The sequence below is a fragment of the Erinaceus europaeus genome, chromosome 9 (genome assembly GCF_950295315.1).
Source record: "Erinaceus europaeus chromosome 9, mEriEur2.1, whole genome shotgun sequence".
Lineage (NCBI taxonomy): Eukaryota > Metazoa > Chordata > Mammalia > Eulipotyphla > Erinaceidae > Erinaceus > Erinaceus europaeus.
Window position 1 is genome coordinate 78,602,966 of NC_080170.1, and position 24,766 is coordinate 78,627,731.

General features: G+C 46.6%; 1 protein-coding gene across 3 annotated transcripts in view; it reads left to right on the forward strand.

Moving 5' to 3' along the window:
- ADCY5 (adenylate cyclase 5) overlaps window positions 1-24,766 on the forward strand; it is an 85,150-nt gene that overhangs the window by 39,768 nt on the left and 20,616 nt on the right. For all 3 annotated transcript variants that reach the window (XM_060198258.1, XM_060198259.1, XM_060198260.1), the window contains 7 exons: window positions 1,195-1,353; window positions 2,628-2,769; window positions 5,566-5,706; window positions 9,767-9,789; window positions 10,032-10,176; window positions 12,036-12,133; window positions 18,375-18,462. In XM_060198258.1, the coding sequence (XP_060054241.1) occupies window positions 1,195-1,353; window positions 2,628-2,769; window positions 5,566-5,706; window positions 9,767-9,789; window positions 10,032-10,176; window positions 12,036-12,133; window positions 18,375-18,462 (796 nt within the window). The remainder of the gene's footprint in view (window positions 1-1,194; window positions 1,354-2,627; window positions 2,770-5,565; window positions 5,707-9,766; window positions 9,790-10,031; window positions 10,177-12,035; window positions 12,134-18,374; window positions 18,463-24,766) is intronic.

The window sequence follows — 24,766 nt, forward strand, 5'->3', positions numbered from 1 at the left end:
CTACAGTGACCAAAGTCAGAGGTCAGAGTAGCTGGCCAGAATGGTGTCCAAACCCATCCTGTTTGGCTCAGTCTCTTGGGTCCTGGGATCTTGTGAGCCCCATGCCCAGAGCACAAGGATGCTGAGGGAGAGAGGTGGGGCCATCTGCTCTCAGACCAGCCTTGCTGAGTGGACACTACCAGGTGAGAAAGGCAAACTGTGCTGAGAGGGCCAAGGAGGGGAAAGAAGGCTACTCTGAAGACTACTAGAAGCTTTCTAAAGGAGGTGGCCCCTGAATTCAGCCAGAATAAGATTCCAAGTCCCCCCAACCTCCTTAGCAAGTGGCCAGGTAGATGGGAGGAACAGCTTCAGTGAAGGGATTTGATAACCCCAGGACAGGAGAAATGTGTGTTGTCAGAATTTTCCTGGTGGTTGGTGTCAGACTCTTTCTAGTGGCGTGAGGTGGACCAGAAAGCCCTTGGCTAAGCCAGGTCAGACTGCTGGCCCCCAATGGCAAGGGACACCCCTGTCAAGACAAGAAGGCAGGGCCAGGCCTTAAAAGTACATGGTGGGAAGCAGCCCCAAGGCCCCTGCAGACTCTGGGCCCCATGCATGTACCTGGAGTTAGAGAGCTTAGGTCCCACCCAAGCCTTTGCCACAGGGGACTTGCTCATGAACTGGAGACCCTTGGGGGCACATGGGGATCAGTGGGGCTATCTTCTAGCATAGGAGACATCCCTAGTCTCCTGTGTCTGGCTGGGGTCCCCGTCTTGCCTGAACAGGACATAGGTCCTCTCTAACTCCTTAGCTATCTTCCTCTATTATCCTGCAGCAATGTGGCTTATCCAAGAGCATTATATGAATAGGGCCCGGAGTGGCTATAACTTACCTGTTTGGCTCTTAAGTCGGTGCTGATGTACATTTACATCTTCCCAGCACCATTTAATTGACCAAGTGAGGATTGGGGGGTTGGGGTTGAGGGGTTGGGGTGTTGTTGTGAGGTTCAGCGCCACCTTGTGGCCACATCAAGAAATAGCGCCTCTCATGTCTGCACCTGAGCCTCAAGACCCAAACCCTGCCTTTGGAGTTGACCCAAACCTCAGCCTCTGGATTTAAAGGAAATGATCCTTTGACTCGGACCTGACCCAGTGCCTGAGCCCTGGCCCTTTTAACCTGATCCCTTGCCCCCCAGCCTCACCCCTGCTTCTTCCCCAGGTTGGTCCGGGAGGTGACTGGGGTGAACGTGAACATGCGCGTGGGAATTCACAGTGGGCGAGTACACTGCGGTGTCCTTGGTCTCAGGAAGTGGCAGTTCGATGTCTGGTCTAATGATGTCACGCTGGCCAACCACATGGAAGCTGGGGGCAAGGCCGGGTGAGTGAGGGTCAGGGAATTGTAGAACCCACACCTACTCCTCACCCAAGCCCATCCAGGGTGACCATACTGGGGAGAAGGGCTGGTGTGGGTATGAGGGGTGGGTGGGAGTGGCCAGGTTTAAGGGGGAATTTTCCTGTGTGACACCTTGCTTATTCCACACTGGGGGCTCCTTGCACCCTTCACCCAGTCTTCACCTTGGAGATAGTCACACCAGTGTGTTAGCTTAGGACTAGCTGTTGGGAAGTCCTAGAGGAGGAAGCATGGTTCATTTCTGGTTGGCACAGAAATGAAGAAGAGGGAGTGAGTGTGAGTTGGCCTGGACTTCAGGTTGTATTCAGACAGGTAAGGAAGGTGGGGTAGGGAAGGCATGCCAGGCAGAAAGAACAAGGAGCAGGTGGGCATAGGCATGGAAGAGCATGGTGTTTCACGCAATGCAGACAACAGATGGTCTTTTAGGGACCAGTGGGTGAAGCAGTACCTGTGTTAAGAAGGTTGTTCCTACCAGGCAGGGGGAATTTGGACTCAGTTCTACAGTCAGCAGGAGCTGTTGCTGACTTCAGAGTAGATACACAAAGTTTATAGGACCAGAGGTAGGCTAACAATTTATCATATTCTTTACTTTCATATTTATATTTGGCTACTAATGTTTTCTCTGTGTCTCTATGTCTGCATAATTCCACTGTGCCCAGAATCTTTCTTCTAAAGACAGATTGAGAGGCAGAGAGGAGAAACATCACAATACTGCTTTACCATTCAATCTTCCTCCATGCAGACACAATCATGTGGTAACTAGGGATTTGAACTAGGGATTGTCCTTGCACATGGTTAAGTGTGTGCTCTATTAAGTGAGCCATCTACTGACTTCCTCATATGATTTTTTTAAGACTGACAGATTTACTAGTGAGAGAAAGAGAAAACCAGATCATCACTGGCACATGCAATGCTGGGAATTGAACTTGAACCCTCATACTTGAGAGTCCAGTGCTTCACTCACATGCACTACTTTGTCATCTTGTTCTGTAATATGACCTCAGCATGAGATGGGGAGGTTGTGATGGCCACAAGCTGGGAAGGGGTCTATTGAAGTCAAACTGATGGTGTTAGAGGAGTGGAAGTGGGAGTGGAGGTTGAAGCTGGCGCTTGAGCCCATTTGGGGCTCTGGGATGTGTGTGAATTGTGATTGAATTCCTTGCCCTTTGGTTCTGCTATGGGAGCTGGGGTTCTGAAGTCACTTTTTCTTTCTGTTCTCCCCTCTACTCTGTGCCCTACAGACGCATCCACATCACCAAGGCCACACTCAACTACCTGAACGGGGACTACGAGGTGGAGCCGGGCTGTGGGGGTGAGCGCAATGCCTACCTCAAGGAGCATAGCATCGAAACCTTCCTCATCTTGCGCTGCACCCAGAAGCGGGTAAGGGCTGGGCCAATGGGGCCCATTCTTATGGGGGGAAGATTTTTTATCTTTAGCACTGCTCAACTCTGGCTTATGGTGGTGCAGGGGATTGAACTGAACCCAGACTTTGGAGCCTAAGGCATGAATGTCTTTTTCCACAACTATTATGCTGTCTTTCCTGCCCCATGGGGCAGGGGGTGCATTTTCTTTGCCTGCAGTTTCATTCTCTTCTTTCTTCTACCTTGAGTCAAGTCATGAATTCCCTCTTAGTTCTTGGGAGGAACATAAATGTTAGAGGCCACACAGGCTAATATCAAAGAGGGAATTTTTCATTCTGCTTATTGCAAATATGAACAAATCTCAAGTCAGGTAGCAACCAGGCACCGGAAGGTCATAGGCTGAAAGTGAAGGGCAAGCCATGCGTTTTATCGCCACCCCCTCCTTCCCTGTAGCCTCAGCTAGGTGAAACTTTATTCTCTCCTACCCCTTTTCCCCCCTTAGACTTTTGTATTTTTGTCTCTTGAACTTTTTTCACTTCCTAGTCCCTTTCTTTTTCTTCCTTTGTCTCAGCCCACACTTGCCAAAATGTAAAACTGAATTATTAGCAGACTTCAGTGTTCTATTTTTAATAGTGTCATGTTCCATGTTCTTAATTTTTAAGGGAATGAAGAGAACATTTTATCCATCTTACCCAGATTAAAATGCCCTTTACTTAAGGATCTTTCAACTAAATGTATCTATTGGTCAGAGCCCTCTGGCAGAGAACTGCTCTGTTTGTTTCCTAAGAAGTTAGACTAAAGGCAAAATTAAAACATGAGAAACATTCAAAGAAGAATCTTGAATGACAACACAGTTAATACTTTTCTTTTTAAAATTATTTTTATTATCTTTATTTATTAGGTAGAGACAGGCAAAATTCGAGAGGGTAGAGTATGATAGAGAGGGAGAAAGAGAGAAACCTGAAGCACTGCCTCACCACTTGCAAAGCTTTCCCTCTGCAGGTGGGAATCAAAGGCTTGAACCTGGGTCCTTGTGCACTGTAACATGTGCACTCATCCAGGTGCGGCACCACCAGCCCTTATTAATAATTTTCTTTAAAAATGATTTCAGAGAGAAGCAGAGACAGATAGATGGATAGATAGATTGGTTGACTGCTTGATCAATTATGGTTGGGACCAGGGTGAGCACACACATTATAGTGTTCAGCTACCTGGGTTCAAGCCCCTTGTCCTCACCTTCAGTGAAGGAAGCTTCATGAGTGGTGAAGCAAGTGCTACTACTCTGTTTCTCGCCTTCTCTATCATGCCCTCCCCTCTCAATTTCTCTTTGTCCTACCAAATAAAACAAAACAAAAAAACAAAGCAAAGAAAAAAAGCTGCCAGAAGAAGTGATTCATGTGTAGGCATTGAGCCCCAGTGATAACTCTGAGAGAAAAAAAAAATGATAGATTATGGTTTTTATTGCATGGGATTTATTATTTTTTTAATGAGAACGCTGCTTAACTCTTATGGCGGTGCTGAGGATCGAATATGAGACCTTTGGTACCTCATGCATGAAAGTCTGTTTGCATAACCATTTTGCTATTTCTCCAACGCTCCACAGTTAACATTTTTAAATATTTATTTATTATGAGCCAGAGAATGAGAGAGGACCAAAACACTGCTCTGGCATCCAGTGGTGCCGAGGATTGTACCTATGATCGCTGAAGCCTCGGGTATGCAAGATGGTGCTCTGACAGCTCAGTAAAAGCTGATTTATTTTTAAAGTAGGCAGGACTCATTCAGGTACATGCCCACCCCAGAAATAACAATTCTGGGGTATCTTATCTTGCTGTGCACCCCAGGAGACAGGTCCTGTCACTGGCTTCTGTGGAAGCTTTATCTGGCTCATCCATAGACACTAAGGGGCAAGAAGGATCTAGGGCACTTTGGGGAGAGTTCCTAATGGCTTTACACATTTGCTTGGTTTGGCCGACGGTGTCATTGAACTGATATCTTCCCAGGCCTTCCTCCCACATTCCTTCTCTCTGCAGCCCTACCTTCCAGCCACAGCCTGAAGTTTCCCCTGCTATCCTAGGTTCTCTGGGTCCAGGTTCTACCAGCCTGACAGACGGTCCAGAAAATATGAAATGAAGTCAGAGAGTGCCCCCCAAAAAACACACACACACATTATGTCAGCTGAGGCCACCGACCCCCTCCCTCTGCACACCTGACCTAACAGGTTTATTTTCTACACCCAGGGAGGGAGTTGGGAGGGCCTCCTGGGCTGCCCCATCAGCACTTTGTCTTTACCCCTCAAGTAGGGACCTAGGGTTAAACTTGAGTCCTCACACATGGTAACACATGTACTCTACCAGTTATACTACTGCTTGGTCCCTGAAACTCATTCTAGTGACATGAACCTCTGGAAGCTACTTCCTTTGACTAGCAGGGCCTATCCTGCTATACTGCCTATACTGCCTGCTTAGCTAGTTTTGGATAAGTGAACTGTAAACTGGAGCCCCAAGCCTCTCACCCTGCTTTCCCTGTGGCCGTCAGTCCCAGTGAGAGGTGCCCTGGCCCCTTTGCTTTCACACAAGCTCAGCCTCATGCTTGTGCTCTGCTGCTCCCACCCAGGCTCGCCAGGGCTGGTGTTGGGAAGCATAGTGGAGGGGAGTGGTGTTGGATATCTGCTTAGAAGGTCTCTGGGCTCCAGGCTGCACAGAAAAAAGAGGGGCTGCGGCCTCCACCCCCACCTGGCCAGGCACCTGGGAGGAGGGATGAGATCCTCCCCATTGGGGCTCATCCACTGATGGCATCTGCGTTGCTCCCCCAGAAAGAAGAGAAGGCCATGATCGCCAAGATGAACCGCCAGAGAACCAACTCCATTGGGCACAACCCACCCCACTGGGGGGCCGAGCGCCCCTTCTACAACCACCTGAGTGGCAACCAGGTGTCCAAGGAGATGAAGCGCATGGTGAGTGGCCAGGGTGGGCACACAGGTGCCACCCGGGGTGGGGGTGGGAACTGGCAGGCACCTTGTGTTGCCTGAGGGTATCTAAAGACACATAATGAAAGCTTAGCATTGTTGGCTCTACACTGTCAGGGTACTGGCTGTGCAGGCACCTGACACATGCACCCCAACCCCATCTCTACCCTCTGCACCCCTTTCTCTCCATGTTTCTCTCTGTCTGCACTGCTCCTCTCTCCCCTCTACGCCCTGCCTCTTGCCCCCCCAAAAAAGGAAAGAAAGCTTGATGGGGGCTCATCCCAGCTTCTGACCCCAGGCCCCTCCTAGCCTGCTGGCTGCACCTAACTGGGCTTAGAACAACTGCTCTCCTTCCATCCCTCCTGAAAGAGCATGCTGACCCTTCCTGGTGAACTCAAGAGTCCAGCCAGAGCCCCTGGTGGACTCCTGTCACTGTCTGGCAGGGGCCTTTGGGGTCAGGGTGGGCATGGGTTTGGCAAATGCCCCTTCAGCACCTGCCGTGTATGTTTCCTGTGCCATCCTTTGGCTCTAGTTGCTCCCAGCACTTTGGGGCAGGTGCCAGGATGGTGCCCCCTGCCCTCTGCACTGACTGTAGCCCAACTATGGGAATTTGAATGTTGTAAGAATAGGGGCTGTGGGGGGAGGGGTGTTCTGCCTCCATCTCAAGGGACCCTCAAGGGGCAAACTTCAACCATCACTGTACAACCAGGGTCCATTAGATTTAAGATACTTTGCAGGGTTCTGCTGGTGTGATAGAGGGAGGAAGTGAGCAGGAAGGGAGAAGCTGGAAGGTGAGGCCCCAGGATTCCCTTTCTCTGCATCTGTGAGCTCAGCTTCCAGGTCAAGGCAGGACTCTTAGCTCAGGGCTGCTGGCTTCCCAACAAGAGTCACCCATGAGTAGGGGTTGGGGGAGGGGCAGGTGCTACCTGCTGCTTGCAGAGCCTGGGTAGGGGAATCCCCAAGTTAGGGCACTGTGAGCTAGCCTAGGGTTAAACTGCAGCAGCAAGGATCAGAGGTAGACTTCATGCTTAGTCTGTGAGCAGAGTCTGGAGTCAGAGGGAGGGGCTGGCTCAGCCACTCTGCTTCTTGTTAGCTGACAAGTAGTAGAAGATAGCATAATGATTATGTAAGGCAGACTTTCATGCCTGAGGCACCAAAAGTCCCAAGTTCAATCCCCTCACACCATCATAAACTAAAGCTGAGCAGTGTTCTGGTAAAACACACACACACACACACACACACACACACACACACAGAAAAATTGAGTCAAAACCTTCATTTAAAAGCTTGATAGGAGATAGCTCACCTGGTAGAGTGCACACTTTATCAGACACAAGAACTTGAGTTTGAACTCCTGGCCACTACACTGGATCACTATGCAAATGGAAGCTACATGAGTGGTAAAGCAATGCTGTGTTGCCTCTCCTTCTCTCTTTATTCCTCTCTGTCTTTCATACTCTGAGAAAACGTCTGCCAGGAGTGCCGGAATGGTGCAGGCACAAAACCCCAGAGAAAATCCTAGAACTTTGATTATAAAGAAGTGACCCATGGTTGGGGGGTGGATAGATAGCATAATGGTTATGCAAATAGACTTTCATGCCTGAGGCTCCAGACTCCCAGGTTCAATCCCCTGCACCACCATAAACCAGAGCTGAACAGTGTTCTGGTTAAAAAAAAAAAAAAGAAGTGACCCATGGGACTACCAGGTTGTGAGGGAACAGAGTGGCAGGGATCTAGCCTTTTTCCTAGGCCTTTAGCTTGGGTGCTACAGAAGGGCCCATCAGTGCTCCTAGGGTTCCAGTATTTCCTTGGAGCCTTGTCCCAAAGCCAAAAGCAATTGGTGGACCCTCCTTGTGCTCACCCCAACCCTCTAATAATCTGAGGACCCTGTGCCCTTGTGACCAGGAGGGTCCAGTTATCAGAAGGGAGTACGGGGATGGAAGTGTTAAAAGCAAGATGAAGAGAGGAGAACTGTCCACCAGCCAGAAGCAAAGAGGAACAGGGGAGAGGAAGATGGGAAGCGAGCAGAGACTGGGGGAGCTGAAGATAATGGGAAGTGGGGAAGAAAGAGGAGGAGAGGTGAGGTGCCAGGTGGCGCCTGTCTCTCTGTCCAGAATCTCCTGTAAGTTCTTTTTCCATTTAGTGAAGTCTGGATTTATTTCGGAGCCTCAGAGGAGGCAGTCTAGATGAAAAACGCAGGCTTGGCAGCCTTATTCACCCTTGTTAGGACAAGGAGCCAGGGAAGAATTAGCAGGATTGTAGTTGGGGAAAAGCAATCTCCAGGGAGGCGCTGCTGGAAAGGCCTGGGGGTTAATTGCCTCTCTCAGGGCCCAATGGGAGAGAAGGAAAAGTGCCCCAGGACAGGCTCCAGGCACCTCCACTGCAGCTTGTGGAAGAGGCCCCCTCCTGCTAGGTGATGAGGGACACACATCACAGCCCCCCACGTCTGGCCCCTGAGCCCAGCCAGTCAGCTGCTCTAGTAAGAGTACCCTTGATGTTGGAGTCAAGTTGACCAGAGATCTTTAAAAAACATCTGCAAAAGCAGAGCTTTGACCCATCATCCACGGGAGACAGGGTGAAGGGCTGGTAATTAGATTAAGCAGTGAGTGAGAGCTGTTATTAGAAAGGTACTGACATGCAACCTGGGAGATAGCTCAGTTGGTAGAGCATTGGACTTATATGCCTGAGGTTCCTGGTTCAATCCAAAGCATTGTGTGTACTGGAATGGTGTTTCAGCTGCTCTCTTTTCAGTCTCATGTGAGACTCTCTGCCTCACATATAATAAATATTTTCAAAAGAGAGCGAGGGTACCTCACCCAATAGAGCACACACTCTGCCATGCCTAAGAACCTGAGTTCAAGCCCCCATCCCCACATGAGTGCATCATGCAAAGCAGAGGTTTCACTAGTGCTGGGAACTCACAGAATTCCTGCTTTTTGTTTCCAAACCATGTCCTTGGTGGGTGTATTCATCTAAGGTGGGCATATGCCATCCTGCCTGTTGGCCCAGCAGTGTGGTCAGTGCTGGGTCACAGAGACTAAAGTCCATTCTCTGTCCTCTATCCATATCCTGCCCACCTGTGCCACCCAGGAACTGGCATTCCTGAGCCTTCATCACCTGCTGCCCTACCTCCTGGACTCTACTTTCTCCCCATTTGAGGAACCCTCTATTATGTCACAGCAAGCCATGCCCTAAGACACACTGTCCGCTCATGGACTTTATGAGTTATCTCTAGGAGAGCTGTGAGGTGGGCCACCAATGAGAAGCTCTCCCACTCTTACCCCTATTTTTGGGTATGAGCATCAGACCAGACCAGAACTAGACCTGTTACAGATAACTCTGGCTTTACAAGAACAGGTTGGTTCCCAGATACATAATAATAATGGCAGCTACTGTGGGTAACCCAAGTTTAATCTCTAATTTTATAATACAAAGTTGAGAGGGGGAGAGGAGATAGAAAGAGAAAGACCTGCAGCACTGCTTCACTGGTTTTGAAGCTGCCCCCACCACCAAAGGTGGACACCAAGGGCTTAAACTGGGTCCTTTTACACAGTAACATGTGCACTTAACTAGGTGCACCACCACCTGGCCCCTTGAGTTTAATTTTCTTAAGTGCAAATTCCCAGGGATTTCAGGTGTGTTCAGTGTATATATGTGGTGTATGCTAATTACCTTAGCAGTTTCTTTTATTTCTGTGTGGTTAAATGACAGAGTTGGCAGGGGACCTGCCAAGCCCAGATGGGGTAACTAAGGGGGGAAATTTGAGAGAACTTGACAGGGAACTGGAGACTGAGGAGCTCAGACACTCGGATAAAATGAAGTCCCAGTGCATCCCTACCGTCTAGCATATAGATGTCCTGTAGCACAAGCCTAGTCACATTCTTGGGAGGAAGGAGGAATGAAGTGCTGAGTGACAATGTTCTGTGTAGATGCCTTGGTGACCTGTAGAGAGACAGTGACCGAAGCCTCCTGCAGTCCTACCTCTGGGAGACTCACTTTCTGATCCACTCTGTTCTCATACACTCCTCTGTTTCTCTCCTGAATTCAGGGCTTTGAAGACCCCAAGGACAAGTGAGTAACGTGTCATTCTTTATTCCTGCTGCCCCAACTAGGGAGTGGAGCATTGGGGGAGGGGGCATCTGCAGTCTTCCATAAGCTCCGTTCACAACACCCTCCATGGAAAATGAGCCACATGCACAGTCTTAACTGTGCATCTGGTCTTGGGCAGCTGCAGGGCTTCTCTCATGGGTAGGAGCCCCACTAATGGCGCCCCTTGGTGGTCAGCTGCCTGTGTTTGCTCCTCTTACTCCCAGGAATGCCCAAGAAAGTGCCAACCCTGAAGATGAAGTAGACGAATTTCTGGGCCGTGCAATTGACGCCAGGAGCATCGACAGACTGCGGTCCGAGCATGTCCGCAAGTTCCTCTTGACCTTCAGGGAGCCTGACTTAGAGAAGAAGGTACAGAGCACTGGGTGGGAAGCGAGGCCCCTGGACCAGGGGTGTGCAGATACTCTCCTGTCACCCCAGCTCCCCACCTCTGATGCTACATTACAAAGTAGTACCTATAGAGAATCCCTTGATTGAAAGGGACCACGTTTTTTTAGTCATCACTGGGGCTTCATTGCTCTGTCTTATTCTACAGATAGAAAAACAGAGACAGAGAGACAGAGGGAGAGAGGGAAAGATACCAGCCACAGCACCAAAGCTTCCTCCAGTGTGATGGGGGCTAGACTCACACCTGGGTTGCACACATGGCAAAGCAGGTGTACTGTCGAGGTGAATAACTTGCTAGCCCCCAAAGATTGACTTTTTTAAAAACCTCCTTGTGTCTCAGTTTTCTTATCTGCAGAAATGAGAACATTTAACTACTTAATTCATAGAGTCAGAGTGACAATTAAAAAGTTCCTTCATGTTGGGGCCAGATGGTTGAGGGACACTTGTTACCATGTGCAAAGAGCCAGGTTCAAGTCCCTAGTCCCCTACCTACAGGCAAGAAATTTCACAATTGGTGAAGCAGGTCTACAAATGTCTCTCTCTTTCCCTCTCTCTCCTCTTTCAATTTCTCTCTGTCCTGTCAAAGGAAAAAAAAGTATATGTGTATGTGTGGTCACCAGCCCGTAGTGGCAACAATAACAAAAAAAGGCCACCAGCCAGGAGCAAACATCAAACCCCAGTGATAATTCTGAAGGCAAATAAATAATTTAGAGTTCCTGCATATACACTGTACCTGCCACATAGTAGATGTTCAGTAAATGTCAGTTGCTATTTACATCTTTGTAATCAGCAACAGCAACAGCATGATTACATGATGAGCCAGCCTGCTGCCTCAGGTGCTCTGGAGCCCCACAGTATTAAAGCTGGAAGGGGCAGCCAAGATATCTTTGTTCAGTCTCCATAGAGAATGACTGAGAAGCAGCTAAAGCTCAAGCTAGTTGGGCAGCTTGCTCCAGGCCACCTGGTGAATAAGTGGCAGAGCTAGAACCTGACCTGCTACCAGCTCTGTTCCGCATACAGGTTCTCCCTATTACTCCTTTGAGACAGGCTCCTGTGACCTCACATCACTGCTAAGGGAGAAACAACTACTAGGAGAATAAGGAGGGGCTCTTACTCTGTTCTCCTACAGGGACTGGAAGTGAGTTATGAACCCCTGTCTGAGGGGGGGGGGCACAGCCTTTGTGGAAATGGCTGATGTCTTGCGAGGAACGGGGCTGATGGTTGGACCCTCTGAGAAGAGCTCTATTTGTGTAAGAAGCCTGACCTCCCTGAGTCCCAGCTCACTTTTCTCTGAAGCAGAAGCAGCAGTGATTTATGCCAATTCTGTCACTAGAGCAACTCTTCCTTAGCATGCAGATCAGGAGTGGGGAACCTTTCTTCTGTCAAGATGAATCTTTGGATTGTCAAGATGAATCTTTGGATGTTTATAACATCATTCATGGAACATACCAAATCGTCTGCTTAAAAACCAGCACTTAGTATTGCTCTGAAGAAAGCTCCTAGATTTATTGAATTTCATGTCCTACTTGTCTTAGTTACCTTGGCAGGGACAGACAAAATGATAAGTCCTGTAGGCTGGCTGTTTCCCATCCTTGAATTGTATGACTCAGCTCTGGCTGCCAGAGTTTGAACCTGGGACCTCTGAGTCTTAGGCATCACTTGCTGTGTAAACTACTGGTTTGCCATCCTTAGTTTCTTGAGAGCTAGGTCAGCACTGGCCCTGGGGTCTGCCAGGTCTGCTCCGGGTGTGTGGGGTGGGTAGGGTTGGAGCAGGTGGAATGGGAACGACCCTCTCCCCCTCTCACCCTGTTGTGTGTTCCCAGTACTCCAAGCAGGTGGATGACCGATTCGGTGCCTATGTGGCATGTGCCTCGCTTGTCTTCCTCTTCATCTGCTTTGTCCAGATCACCATTGTGCCCCAGTAAGTATCTCAGTGCTCCTGAATGCAGGGACTCCCAGTATGGGAAGGGGATCTGTAAAGGTGCATAGGCAGGGATCTGGGCTGAGCTCAGCAGGGAAAGGGCCTCCAGTCCTGTCCTCAGTTGTCTTCAGTTCCTCATCTGTAAATTGGGTCTGGGAAGCTAGGGCCTGTCTCCTCCATGACAGGAGCATGACATGCTCATTCCAGGGTGGAAGACTTCTCTCTGGGCTTCCTGGTGTATGAGAGACTCCCCACATCCCCAGTCATCTGGCCCTACTGTAGCCTATACCACATTGTGCACAGAGTCACTGGGGGTACCCACCAGGTTTATGTCTGTGTGACCTTGATTCTTGCCAGATGAGCCAAAGCAACCTTCAAAAGATATAAATTTTCTGTTGCTTTCAAAGAATGGATTTCAGGTTCTGAAGGCAGTGCTCAAAAAGTGCTCCTGTGCTCTTTGAAAGATTGGCTGTGTCAGTGAGGGAGGCCTGTGACTTCTTTGAAGTGAGCAGTGTGCTTTTAGGGAGTGACGTGCCTGTGGTCCAGGAGGTGGCGCAGCGGAAAGACATTCGACTCTCAAGGAAGTGACATGTCTGGTGGGCAGCTGCTCATAGTAGGGTCACAGTAGGAGATGGTGACTGGCCTGTGCAAGCTCCTGTGTGTATGTGTATATGTATGAATATATATATTCATACATACATACAATAAATACATGATTTTACTTTCTATAATGTAATAATTTATTTTTGAAGATATATTTATTTATTGTAAGAGAGAGAGTGAAGAAGAGAAGGGAAAGAGAACCGGAGTATCACTCTGGCACATGTGATGCCAGGAATTGAACTGGGGACCTCATGCTTGAGAGTCCAACACTTTATCCACTATACCATCTCCCCAGGACAAAATGTAATATTTTAAACACAGGAAAAAAATCTAAGTAATTGATATAATGAACACCCCCCACCAGATATAACCATCATTAATTTTTTGTTGTCCTTCTTAGAGTTTCACTCATCTGAGCTGATTTTTTTCAGATGACGAGAGAGGCAGAGGCAGTGAGGCAATGACTGAGAGGAAAAGAAACCACAGCACTGAAGCTTGCCTAATGCAGCTGGGGGACGACTTGAACTTGGGCTGTGTAGGAACCTGGCAGCATGATGCACTATCCATGTGAGCTATTTTTCCAGCCCCCACTGTATAATATTTTTAGTATTTTTTTCATTTATTTCCTTAAAGTAAATTTAGACACAAGGATATTTTACCCCTCAAAGCATAAATATTTTAGATGAGGAAGCCCCAATTAAGGACATTTGGTCCTACTTTAAGGACATTTTCTTTATCAACCTTACACACACATACCAATTTCTTATAGTCATCTGCTACCCAGTCCATACTCAGATTTCCAAAGTAGTCCCTCACCTCAATGTCTTCTACCCTTAGTTTATTCATAGCTAGAATCCTCTCATTGTCCACTGGTCTCAGAAGTTTAACTTGCTTTAGAGCTACCTCCTCACTCCAGCATTTCCTGCTTTTCATTTTGAGACTTGGAAATGCAGGTAAATTGTGACCCTATTGCAGGGAGCTCCTGTACCTTCTTCACCCCACTCACCTGAGGTTGAAAACTTACATAATTTCAGCTCCATGGTGAGCTGGGAAACTGATTCTGCAGTGATGTTTGGAACTGATCCATAGACCTTACTCTGAGCATACCCATTTCTCCCTAAGAGACCTTTTCCCCTCCCAGAGCCAGATTCATCTCCTCAGCCCTCTCCAGTCTGTCACCCTCCCTCAGCCTTTCCCAGCCCCTTTGAAGAGTGCTGCTCAGTGGATTTGTGCAAGGTCTCCATTAGCTTGAGCATAAATCACACAGAAGTGATCATGTGGCCCTCTTAGTGCTCTGTATAAAGAGGTACACAGTCCAGGCATGGCTTATTGCTCTACACCTTTGATTTCTAATGACACTTATTACCAAAGAGATGACCTTTAACTTTTATACCTGACACAGCTCTTGTCAGGATCCGCAGGTGACAGCCAGATGCCAGCAGCTCCATCCTGGCAATGCAGCCAGTTCCCACCATCCCCCTCACCTGTACCCTAGAGCTGTGCAGAGCTAGTACGATTATGGTCTGTACTGGCATAAGACTGTATACCAGAGCACTGCTCATCTCTGGCTTATGGTAGTGATGGGAATTAAGACCTTTGGTGCCTTAGGAATGAAAGGCTGTTGTATAACCACTATGCTAGCTCCTCAAAACATCTTATTTTATACATAGAAATGGAGCTTTGAATACACATAAGCCACATCAACTTTCTGTCCTATCCCACTGATTGTCCCCTCAGCTTGGGCATGTCCCATGCTTCTTTGTCAGCACCCTCACCCCTGAAGCATGACTCAGATGCTGGGTCACCCCACTTCTCTGCTCTGCCTCTAGTAGCTTCATTGTCTCCTCTGGCCAAGGGCCTGAGTTGCTAAAGTATTGACGGAGGCATTCTAAGCCATCCTCTCTCTTTGCCTGGTTGAGTGCATATTGTTAATCATGTGCAAGGGCCTGGGTTCAAGCCCTCAGTTCCCACCTGCAGGAGGCGTGCTTCACATTTACTGAAGCAGGTCTGCAGTGTCTCTGTATCTTTCCCTTCCCTTTTAGTGTCTCTCTAGTCTATCAAATAAAGAAAAAAGGGCAGGTGGTGTCTTTCTTTCCTTTCAGAGAGAATGCTCTGCCCCTCTTCTGTTTATTTAAAGCAGTGAACGTCTGGCTTCTAGGGGAGCCTGGGACAAGGCAAAGTTTGAATGCCTCCTTGGAGGTGTTTACCTAGCTGCCTGGTCCTCCTCTGGCTGATAACCTGCTGACAGAGGCCTCTCCAGGATGCTCTTGCTCCCCAAAAGGGAAGGCAGCTCCCATGGTCTTCTGCTGGCATGATGGGCTGTGCATGGCCATGGGCCCCACCCCACGATTGAAAGTCACTCTCATTTCTTTTTGTTTTAATTGCTGCCAGGAATATTGCTGAGGTTTGATGCTTGCATGACAAATCTACTGCTCCTGGTGGCCCATTTTTCTTTTCTTTCTTTTTACTTGACAGGACAGAGAGAAATTGGGGGCAGACATAGGGAAGAGAAAGATACCTGCAGATCTGCTTCATTGCTCATGAAGTTTCCTCTTTGCAGGTGAAGACTGTGGTCTTGAACCCAAGTCCTAGTGCATGGTAGTGTGTGTTCTCAACCAGGTGTGCCTCCACCTGGCTCTCCCTGCTTGCATTGCCATGTGTTATTTGCACTCAGCCCGGATGCACCACTGCCCAGCTCTTCAGCTCTTTTAAAAATTATTTTGTTTATTGTATTTTTACTAGTGATTTAATAATGATCAACAAGATTGTGGGATAACAAGGGTACAATTCCATATAGTTCCCACCACCAGAGTTCTGTATCCCATCCCCTCCATTGGAAGCTTCCCTATTCTTTATCCATCTGGGACTATGGACCAAAGATCTCTATGGGGGAGCAGAAGGTGGGAGGTCTGGCTTCTGTAATTGCTTTTCTACTGGACATGGGCATTGACAGGTCGATCCATACCCCAGCCTGTTTCTATCTTTCCCTACTGGAGCAGAGATCTGGAGAGGTGGGGTTCCAGGACACATTGGTGAAGCCGTCTGCCCAGGGAAATCAGGTTGACATCATGGTAGCATCTGCAACTTGGTGGCTGAAAAGCATTAAGATATAAAGCAGAACAAATTGTTTATATCAGAAACATAAAGGTAAGAATAGAGCAGATGAGATTTGGGGTCTTCATGCTGGAAGAAGCTAGGAAGTCTATTGTAGGTATGTTCTAAGGGGCCCATGACTTTACTAGTTTTGCCTGGGCTCAACAGCTAACATGCAGGTGGGCTGAAAGTATTGTCTGGGAAGATGGTACAACAGTTGGGACTAGGATTAAAAAGCTGGATCAGGGCAGAGAGTAGCTTCCAAATATGGGAAGAATATATAAATACCATTAACTATAAACTCCATCGATCTGACCTAGGACTCATGTCTATTCATATTTAGCATAGGGCCTTGTGTAACCTCTGCATCCCTGTCAGTCTGAACTCACAATCCATGGATGTGACTAATGTATTTTTTAATATTTATTTATTTATTATTCTCTTTTGTTGCCTTTGTTTTATTGTTGTAGTTATTGTTGTTGTTGTCGGGTAGGACAGAGAAAAATGGAGACAGGAGGGGAAGACAGAGGTGGAGATAAAGATAGATACCTGCAGACCTGCTTCAGTGCTTGTGAAGAGACTCCCCTGCAGGTGGGGAGCTGGGGGCTCCAACCAGTATCCTTATGCCATTCCTTGCGCTTTTGTGCCACCTGCGCTACAAGGTAGACCATTAAGCTGTTTTCCCTGCCCACTCTCAGCTCAGGTCTTTTGTCTGAGGATTCTGCCATGAGCAGTGTTCAGATGACCTGCAATTTGCCTTTGGGTGGACGGAGTAGAGATGCTTGCATTTTCTTTTTTTTAAATTTTTTTTGTCTATTTTTATTTTTAAATTTTTCTTATGTTTGATAGGACAGAGATAAATTGAGAATCTAGGGAGAGAGGAATGGAGCGAGGGAGGGAGGGAGAGAGAGAGACCTGCAGCACTGCTTTACTGCTCATTAAGCTTGCCACCTATAGGTGGGGGCCAGGGGATTGAACCTGGGTCCTTGTGCACGGTAATGGAAACGTGTGCACACAAGTGCACTACTGCCTGGTTCACCTTCCCTTCTCCCCTCCTGTTGCTTGCATTTCTACTGGCTGGGGCTAGGCAGTGAGCATGGGGGGACTCTGCTCTCTGAAGAGACACTCACTGCTGTTTCTCAGTGTGGCTGGTTGGACTGTTGACAAAGGTATCACTGTATATTATGGCATACAATGTTTATGGAATTGGTTTGTAGCCTTTGGCCTTCACAGCTTTTGTCAAACAAGTAATGTGGAAGAAACAGCCGGGGAACATTAAACATAGGCGCTTCCAGGCCAAATGAAGCCAGTCTGTGGAGAGCCAAGACAGCCAGCACAGAGCAGTTGCCACTTGAATCTCCATTTGTCTCCCCTGTTATGACTCTCCCCCAAGGAAGGTGACAGGATGATGTGAAGGATGGGATCCAGACTGAGGGAGGAGGATCCTGAATCAGCTGGCATGACTGTAAAAACATTTTTTTTCTTCCAGGGTTATCACTGGGGCTTGGTGCCTGCACTACAAATTCACTGCTTCTGGAGGCCATTTTCCCCCCATTTTTGTTGCCCTTGTTGTTTTTATTGTTATCGCTGTTGTTGTTGTTGGATAGGACAGAGAAAAATCGAGAGAGGAGAGGAAGACAGAGGGGGAGAGAAAGATGCCAGCAGACCTGCTTCATGGCCTGTGAAGTGACCCCCCTGCAGGTGGGGATCCAGGAGCTCCAACCTGAATCCTTATGCTGATCCTTGCACTTTGCACTATACGCGCTTAAACTACTGCGCTACCCAAAACTACAGTATTTTACTGTGGACTGTAAACCATTAATCCCCCTATAAAAAAAAACAAAATTTGACCGGCCATTTATCCAAAGGTTAAACAAAAAACACAAATTGAAAAGGGTATAAACATTCCTATATTCATAGCTGCACTGTACACAATAGCCAAAATATGAACTAGTGGACTGTCCATTGGTGGATTATGGGATAGTGAAGTTATAGACTATATGCAATGGAATTTAATTCTACAATGTAAAAATATTATATGGTATCTATGATTCAGCACTAAACAGATAGAACTGAAGATGATTATGCTCAGTGAATTAAGAGGTGAAAAGAGCTACTGTCTAGCTTCATTGTATGTGGAATAAATAACTCAAGTGAACAAGTATGCAAATAAAAAGTAAGCACACTCTCTTTTAGATGTTACAAAAACTATGTTTTTATCAGACTATTATAGAAACTATTATGGGAACTTCACTGGTGGGTGCAGTGAATCTTATGCACACAAGCTTAAGAAACTATACCCCTAAAGCTAATAATTTTGTGAACCAATGGTAAATTGCAATAAGAAAAAAAACACTTATCCATGAGTCTAAGGTAGAAAAGACCAGGCAGTAGGTTTAGGGAGATGGAATAACTTGTGCTTCCTTCTCAAAGGCATGCTCCATCTGGGAACAGCCTGCAGCTGGGTCCAGCCTGGGTCCAGCCTGGGGAGCTGCTGAACCTCATGCCCAGGTCAACCCAGGATGCCCTCCCCCTCTTCTTCCAGCTCCCTGTTCATGCTGAGTTTTTATCTGACCTGTTTCCTGCTGCTGACCTTGGTGGTATTTGTGTCTGTGATCTACTCCTGCATGAAGGTGAGTCCTGTATGTGCCTGAGCCCAAGGCCGCCTTCTCCCTCCAAGGCCCTCTGATAGGAGCCTCTGCTTGGAAGTCAGGAATCAGGGGTGCATAGTACTGCTTTCCAGTCTTGATTGGTAGCAAGTTAGACTGCAGGGAATGGGGTAAGGCAGGTAGTTAGTTTGTCAGTGGAACCTTAATTATATTAGCCATTTTAATTAGTCTTCGTAAGTCTTTGCAACAAGAGGACACTTGTCACTGCCTCTATTGCCCATTACTTTAGTATCAAGTTGGATAAAAGAAGGGACCTTGTGTGGCCTGGGAGATGACACAATAGACAAAATGTTGGACTCATGAAGTCCCTAGTTTTTGTTTGTTTGTTTGTTTTTACCAGAGCACTGCTCAGCACTGACTTATGGTGGTGTGAGGGATTGAACCTGAGATTTGAGAATGAGATCAGGCATTTTCAGGGTGGTATGGCCGTCAACAAACCTGGGATTTCAGAGCCTCAGACATGAGACTCTCTTTACATAATCATTATGCTATCTCCACCTGAAGTCCCTAGATCTATCCCTGTATTTTATGGGTCAGAGTGATGCCTTAGTTATCTCTCCCTCTCTCTCTTAACCTCCTCTCTTTCATAAATAAATCTTTAAAAATGGAAAGACCCTGCACAATGCCTGGCAAGATCAGATCACCCCCTTCAGTGCTCCTAAGCACCTTGAATTCTCATGGTTAAAAAAATAATAATAAAAATTGTTTACACTAACAAAAAAAAGTAGAAACTCAATGTCCATTACTGGATAAATAGGTAACAAAAGTTGGAGAGATACAACAATGGCTACTATTCTGTCAGAGAAAGACTCAAGTATTGATGCATGGATGAACCCTGAGAACAATGTACTGAATGAGAAAAAGTAGATGTAAGGAGACATAAGCACTGACTGATTCTGCTTACTTTTAAAAAAGATTTTGAGAGAGAGTGAAACTAAGATCAGAGCACTGCCTATCTCTGGCATATAATGATACCAGGGATAGAACCTGCAACCTGTGGGCCTCAGGCATAAAAGTCTGGTACGTTACTAATGCACAGTTTCCCTAACCTGTATGATCCTATTTAAATGAAAATTTCTAGAAAAGATGGCTTCCTGGAATGGAAACTAGATCAGAGGATTCCAGGAGCTGGCAAGATAGGGAATAGGGAATTATTGCTTAATGGGTCCAGAATTTCTCTTTGGCATGATGACGGGGTTTTAGAAATAGATAGCAGTGATTACAGCAGATTACAACATTCTGCATGCAGTTAATGCCTCTGGATTATAGACTTAAAATGGATAAGATGGCAAATTGTAAGTATTTTACCATAAAAAAGTTACAATAACCAAAATGAGCACCGTAGCTAGAAGGGCTTCTTAAAAGTCCTTGTGCTGAATGCTGCCCCCAAACCATTTTTTCTTGGCTGGGGATTTAGTCTAATATAATGACAGCATATGCTTCTTATGTATAAGGCCCTGTCACACAAATCAAACCAAGAAAAAGTTTTTCTTTTTAATGTTAAAAACTGAAAAAGAACATCATTGTTTCCCTGTGCTATTTAAGTATCTGATTTAAAGGAGAATCAAAACTTTATGTATTTTCTGTTAACTAGAACCTTGATGTGCATCTCTCTCCCTCCCTCTGCGCCCCCCCTCTTGCCACCAAAGTTATTGCTGGGGCTTAGTGCTCACACTACTATTCCCAGAGGCCTTTCCCCCTCTTTCTGCTATCCAAGTACTAATCAGGCCTGACCCTGCTTAGCTTCCGAGATCAGACGATATCGGGCGTGTTCAGGGTGAGGGTGGTATGGCTATAGACTCCCCCTCTTTCTTTATTCTTTCTTTCTTTATTTTTATTTTATTATTACTTTTTTATTCTTTCTTTTTAATAGAGATAAGAGACAGAAACAGAGAGAAGAGACCCCTGTAGCACAGCTTCACTGTTTGTGAAGCTTCCCCTCTGCAGGTGGGAACCAAGGGCTTGGACCTGGGTTCTCAAGCAGGGTAGCATGCGTACTCTATGTGGTGTGCCAGCATCCACCCCACCCCCCATAGATGCTGCCCTTTTGCTTTAGCTGCTTTAATAAAGTTGAGCTATTCTGATTTCCTTTAGTCTGTGTCTGGTTTGGAGGTGTTGGGGGAGGACACCAGTCACTTCTCTGCACCCTCACCCTCTGTACTGGCCATTTTGAGTTACAACCTAGGTCTAGTGAATTCTTTTCCCCACTGTTCAAGATCATGAAGATGATTTCTGCCTCCTTGTGGGTTATTGAACCCATCTACTTTATAGTCATTGTCACATTTAAAAAATATTTATTTCCTTTTTGTTGCCCTTGTTGTTTTTATTGTTGTTGTAGCTATTGTTGATGTCGTCATTGTTGGATAGGATAGAGAGAAATGGAGAGAGGATGGGGAAGACAGAAAGGAGAGAAAGATAGACACCTGCAGGCCTGCTTCACCACCTGTGAAGCGAACCCCCAGCAGGTGGGGAGCCGGGGGCTTGACCCGGGATCCTCACGCTGGTCGTTGCACTTTGCACCACATGCTCTTAACCCACTGCGCTGCCGCCTGACTCCCAGTCATTGTCATATTTAATAAGCTTGTTCTCAATCCTTTCCTAGTCCAGCGATTGTTCCAAGTGTTCTGAAAAGACCGTGGTTTCTGGGGAGATGTGTGTGTGTGTGTGGGGGGGGATGAACAAATCATCCACCTCCCAGCCCCCTCCCCATGCCCATAACCATCTTACAGATGCAGACCTTCTGAAAAGATCTGATTATTATTTGCTAAGTGTTCCCTGGAACTGGCTGATCTCAGTCAGGAATTGAAATATACACACCTGGGGGTACTTGCTGCATCCTTCTGTGCCACCCCCCCAATCAAATGATCTTCTCAGTGTCTATCCACTTTGTAATAAGTATACCCCAGTCTGAGATGTGGTTTATACTATGTACCCCTCTTCCATCTGCTGAGTTTTCTTCCCTCTTTCATACAGTGGGTTGAACATTTGCATGTTAGGACAGGAGGAGTACTTCTCCTTTCAACACTTCTGTAGTGGAGAGGACTAACCCCCCATCAACACACACACACACACACACACACACACACACACACACACACACACACAAGTGTGCACTCGAGCCCTGGCATGTGGCTTAGCCCCCCTCATAGCCCAAAGGCACACTGACTAAAGTTGATTTTTATCACCTTTTCCGGTATTGACGAGTGGACCAGACTATAATTTTCAGTGATGTTTCTTTTTCCCTTTGAAAACATTCTCCCTTTACTAGAGACCGTTTGATCTCATAGCCAGGGTTTCTCAGTAGTCACGGCCAGTGGCCCTGCCATGAGATACAGTAATGCCTAAAGGCTGTCAGACCCGGCGCCACCAAACCAGCACAAGGCTGCACTGCCAGGCTGCTCTCTCTCTATTTCACTTGGTTTTCCATCATTCTTCCCCCTCCCTCCCTCCCTCCCTCTCAGATGACCTGGACTGACTCTCTTATTTGTCCTCACCTCAAACTTTTTGAAGAGAGAGCAATGAAGAAAGTGTAGGTTGAGTTATTCAGATTTTTGTCTCTGCTGTCTGTTAGGAAACATCTTCCTGGTCTTTTTGTTGGAAGATATTTGTCTGTGCTTATAGAGGGGTCTGCCTGCTTTTTCATCTTGAGCTTGCTTGGTCTTTTTATTATTTATTTACAACCATGGTTATCTTTGGTGTCATCATGGTTTCACTATTCCTGGAGGCCATTTTTCTCTTCTCATATATAATTAGAGCTAAAAAGGGAAGGAAAGGTAGAAAGAGAGAGAGAGAGCAAGAAAGAGAGACATAAAAGAGAGACTGGAACACTACTCCACTATTCATGAAGCTTCCCCCTACAGGTGGGATCTAGGGCCTTGAACCTGAGTCCTTACACATGGTAACACATGCTGGCTGTGCCACTGCTCAGCCCCTGGCTTGTTTGATCTTTACCCCACACAGCTTGGCATAGCTCACACATATCCCAGAATTCTCTGTGAGGCTGATAGGGTGCCAAGGTCTTCATCTTGTTCTGACATACTGGTTTTGATTTGAATAGCATCACTGCGCCCCCCCAGTAGCTTTATTTACTCTTGGGTTCATCTCCAGAGTACCTCTGGTGATGCTCATGGATGGTGCACCTGCAGCTGCCACTCATTCCTGCTCCTTGCCTTGGCATCAGTGCTGATCTGCACCTGACAGCAGCTTAACTTAGAAAAAAAGACATGCTGAGCCCCTCTTCAATGTCACACATGGTCACAGACTCAGTGATGCAGTGTAGACACCCCCAGAGACCAGAACCCCTTTATTCTAACTCTTTTTGGGTGGGACTCTGCCAATTCATCTTCAGTGACAGCAGAATCACTCTCTAGAGTGCAGACCTCCCCTCCCAGGCCAGCTATGACCCTTCCAACCAAGTCCCTGTAGCCTTGGTCCTGGCTTCCTGTGAGAAGCAACCCAGGCCTTCCTGGCAGTACTGGAGGGGTAGAAGTGTGGTCTCCATCACAAATGGGGGGGGGGAGTCAGGGCTCCAGGGAGGGTATTGAATTGGCTGAAGACTTCCAGAAAGCCCATGACCAATCAAGAGTTATTCATGGTGTCTCTCCCCACTCCTGCTTTTCATGTTGAATTGATTAGAATTCATTAAACTGGGAATGTACTGATTTGAACTTATTTTTTAGTTGATCTTTTTTATGAGCTCTGAACACGAGTAGTCACTGAGCCACAATTTTGCAGTCTTCTCCTCCACACTAGAGTGAAGGCTGGTACACAGATGAACTCAAAACTACAGATGAGACACTCTGTTAACTGGGACAGGGTCAGGGAGTCAAGCTTTAGGAGACTTCTAAACAGTGAGTCCTGGGCCCCTGCTGAGATTGTTAGAGTCAAGAGTAGGTCTTTTCAAAGGGTGACCAGGGAAGTTGGTTTGCAGCAAGTCAGTACAAGACTCAATCTCACTAGATAGATAGTAAAGCTATTTAATACTTTCTAACCTGTTCTTTTGATAGCTTGAAGTTCTTTCTCCTGGCCTCTGAGTAGGTACAACTGTTCTCCATTCACCTTCTCTAAAGAAGGCTTTAGCATCTACTCATAACTTTTGCCTAAATTGATCTATACACTGGTCATAGCAAACTGATGAAGGGAGCCCTGATGGACTGGGGAATCAAAACTCAAACTGTTTAAGAGACATGAGGTGGGGAGGGGGGTTTGAAGTGTGGGGGGATGGATTTTAAACTGCCAAAGACTGAACAGCATCCATCATACTATTTTAGACTCAGATCTCCATGTTAGTGCCAAAGTACTTTCCCTGAAGGTAAACCCAAAAACTTCCTTAAAGGAAAACAAGGATTTTCTTATTGGCTCTCTATTTCTATAAAATGCAAATAGTAACTAAATTCTCTATTCAATGTAATAGCTTCTAGGGCACTTTCAGATGCATCATTTCATTGCCTCTTCATAGCCATCCTAACTAGATAATCCCATTTACTGACGAGGAAACTGAGGTTCAGGCCATTTGTTACTTCCTTGGTGCCACACAGCAAGCACGTAGCAGAGCAGAATTATTGTTCATTTTGTTTTGTTTCATTCTGTTTCATTTTGTTTTATTTTATTTTGTTTTGTTTTATTTTATTTTTTGCCACTGGGAATATCTTTGGGGCTTTGCCTGTGTGGTTCCTCCACTCCTAGTGAAGTCATTTTATTTATTTATTTATTTAATCATTCACTGATTCATTCATTTAGAAAGTGAGAAACAGAACTAGAGAGAGAGAGAAAGAGACAGACCACTGCATTGCTCATGAAGCTCCCCCCCCATGCAAGTGTTCCCCTGTGGTGACCAGGGGCTTGAACCTGGGCCCTCGCACCTGATAGTCTGTGTTCAGAGCAGAATTGCCTTAAGTCAATGCTTTATTGTGATATGGCTCATCTGTATAAATGTGAACGGAATGGTGAGCCAGCCATTTTTAGTTTACGCATAAAGTCATATGACTGTCACCACCATCTAATTGTGTCATCCTCCACAGCAGCCCAAACCTACCAGCACTCGCCGTCACTCACTGTTCACCACGGCCCCTGGCAATCTCTGCTAGACTTTCCGGGTTTTTGAGTCAGCCTATTCAGGACATTATGTAGAAAAAAAATGGAACCATACAGTTCTTTCTTACACAGTTCCACTGCTCCTACAGATTCTTTTCTTTTTTTTTTTTTCATTTTCTTAAAAGAGGGAGGGAGGGAAGAGAGATCACAGCACTGTTCCACCACTTGTAACATA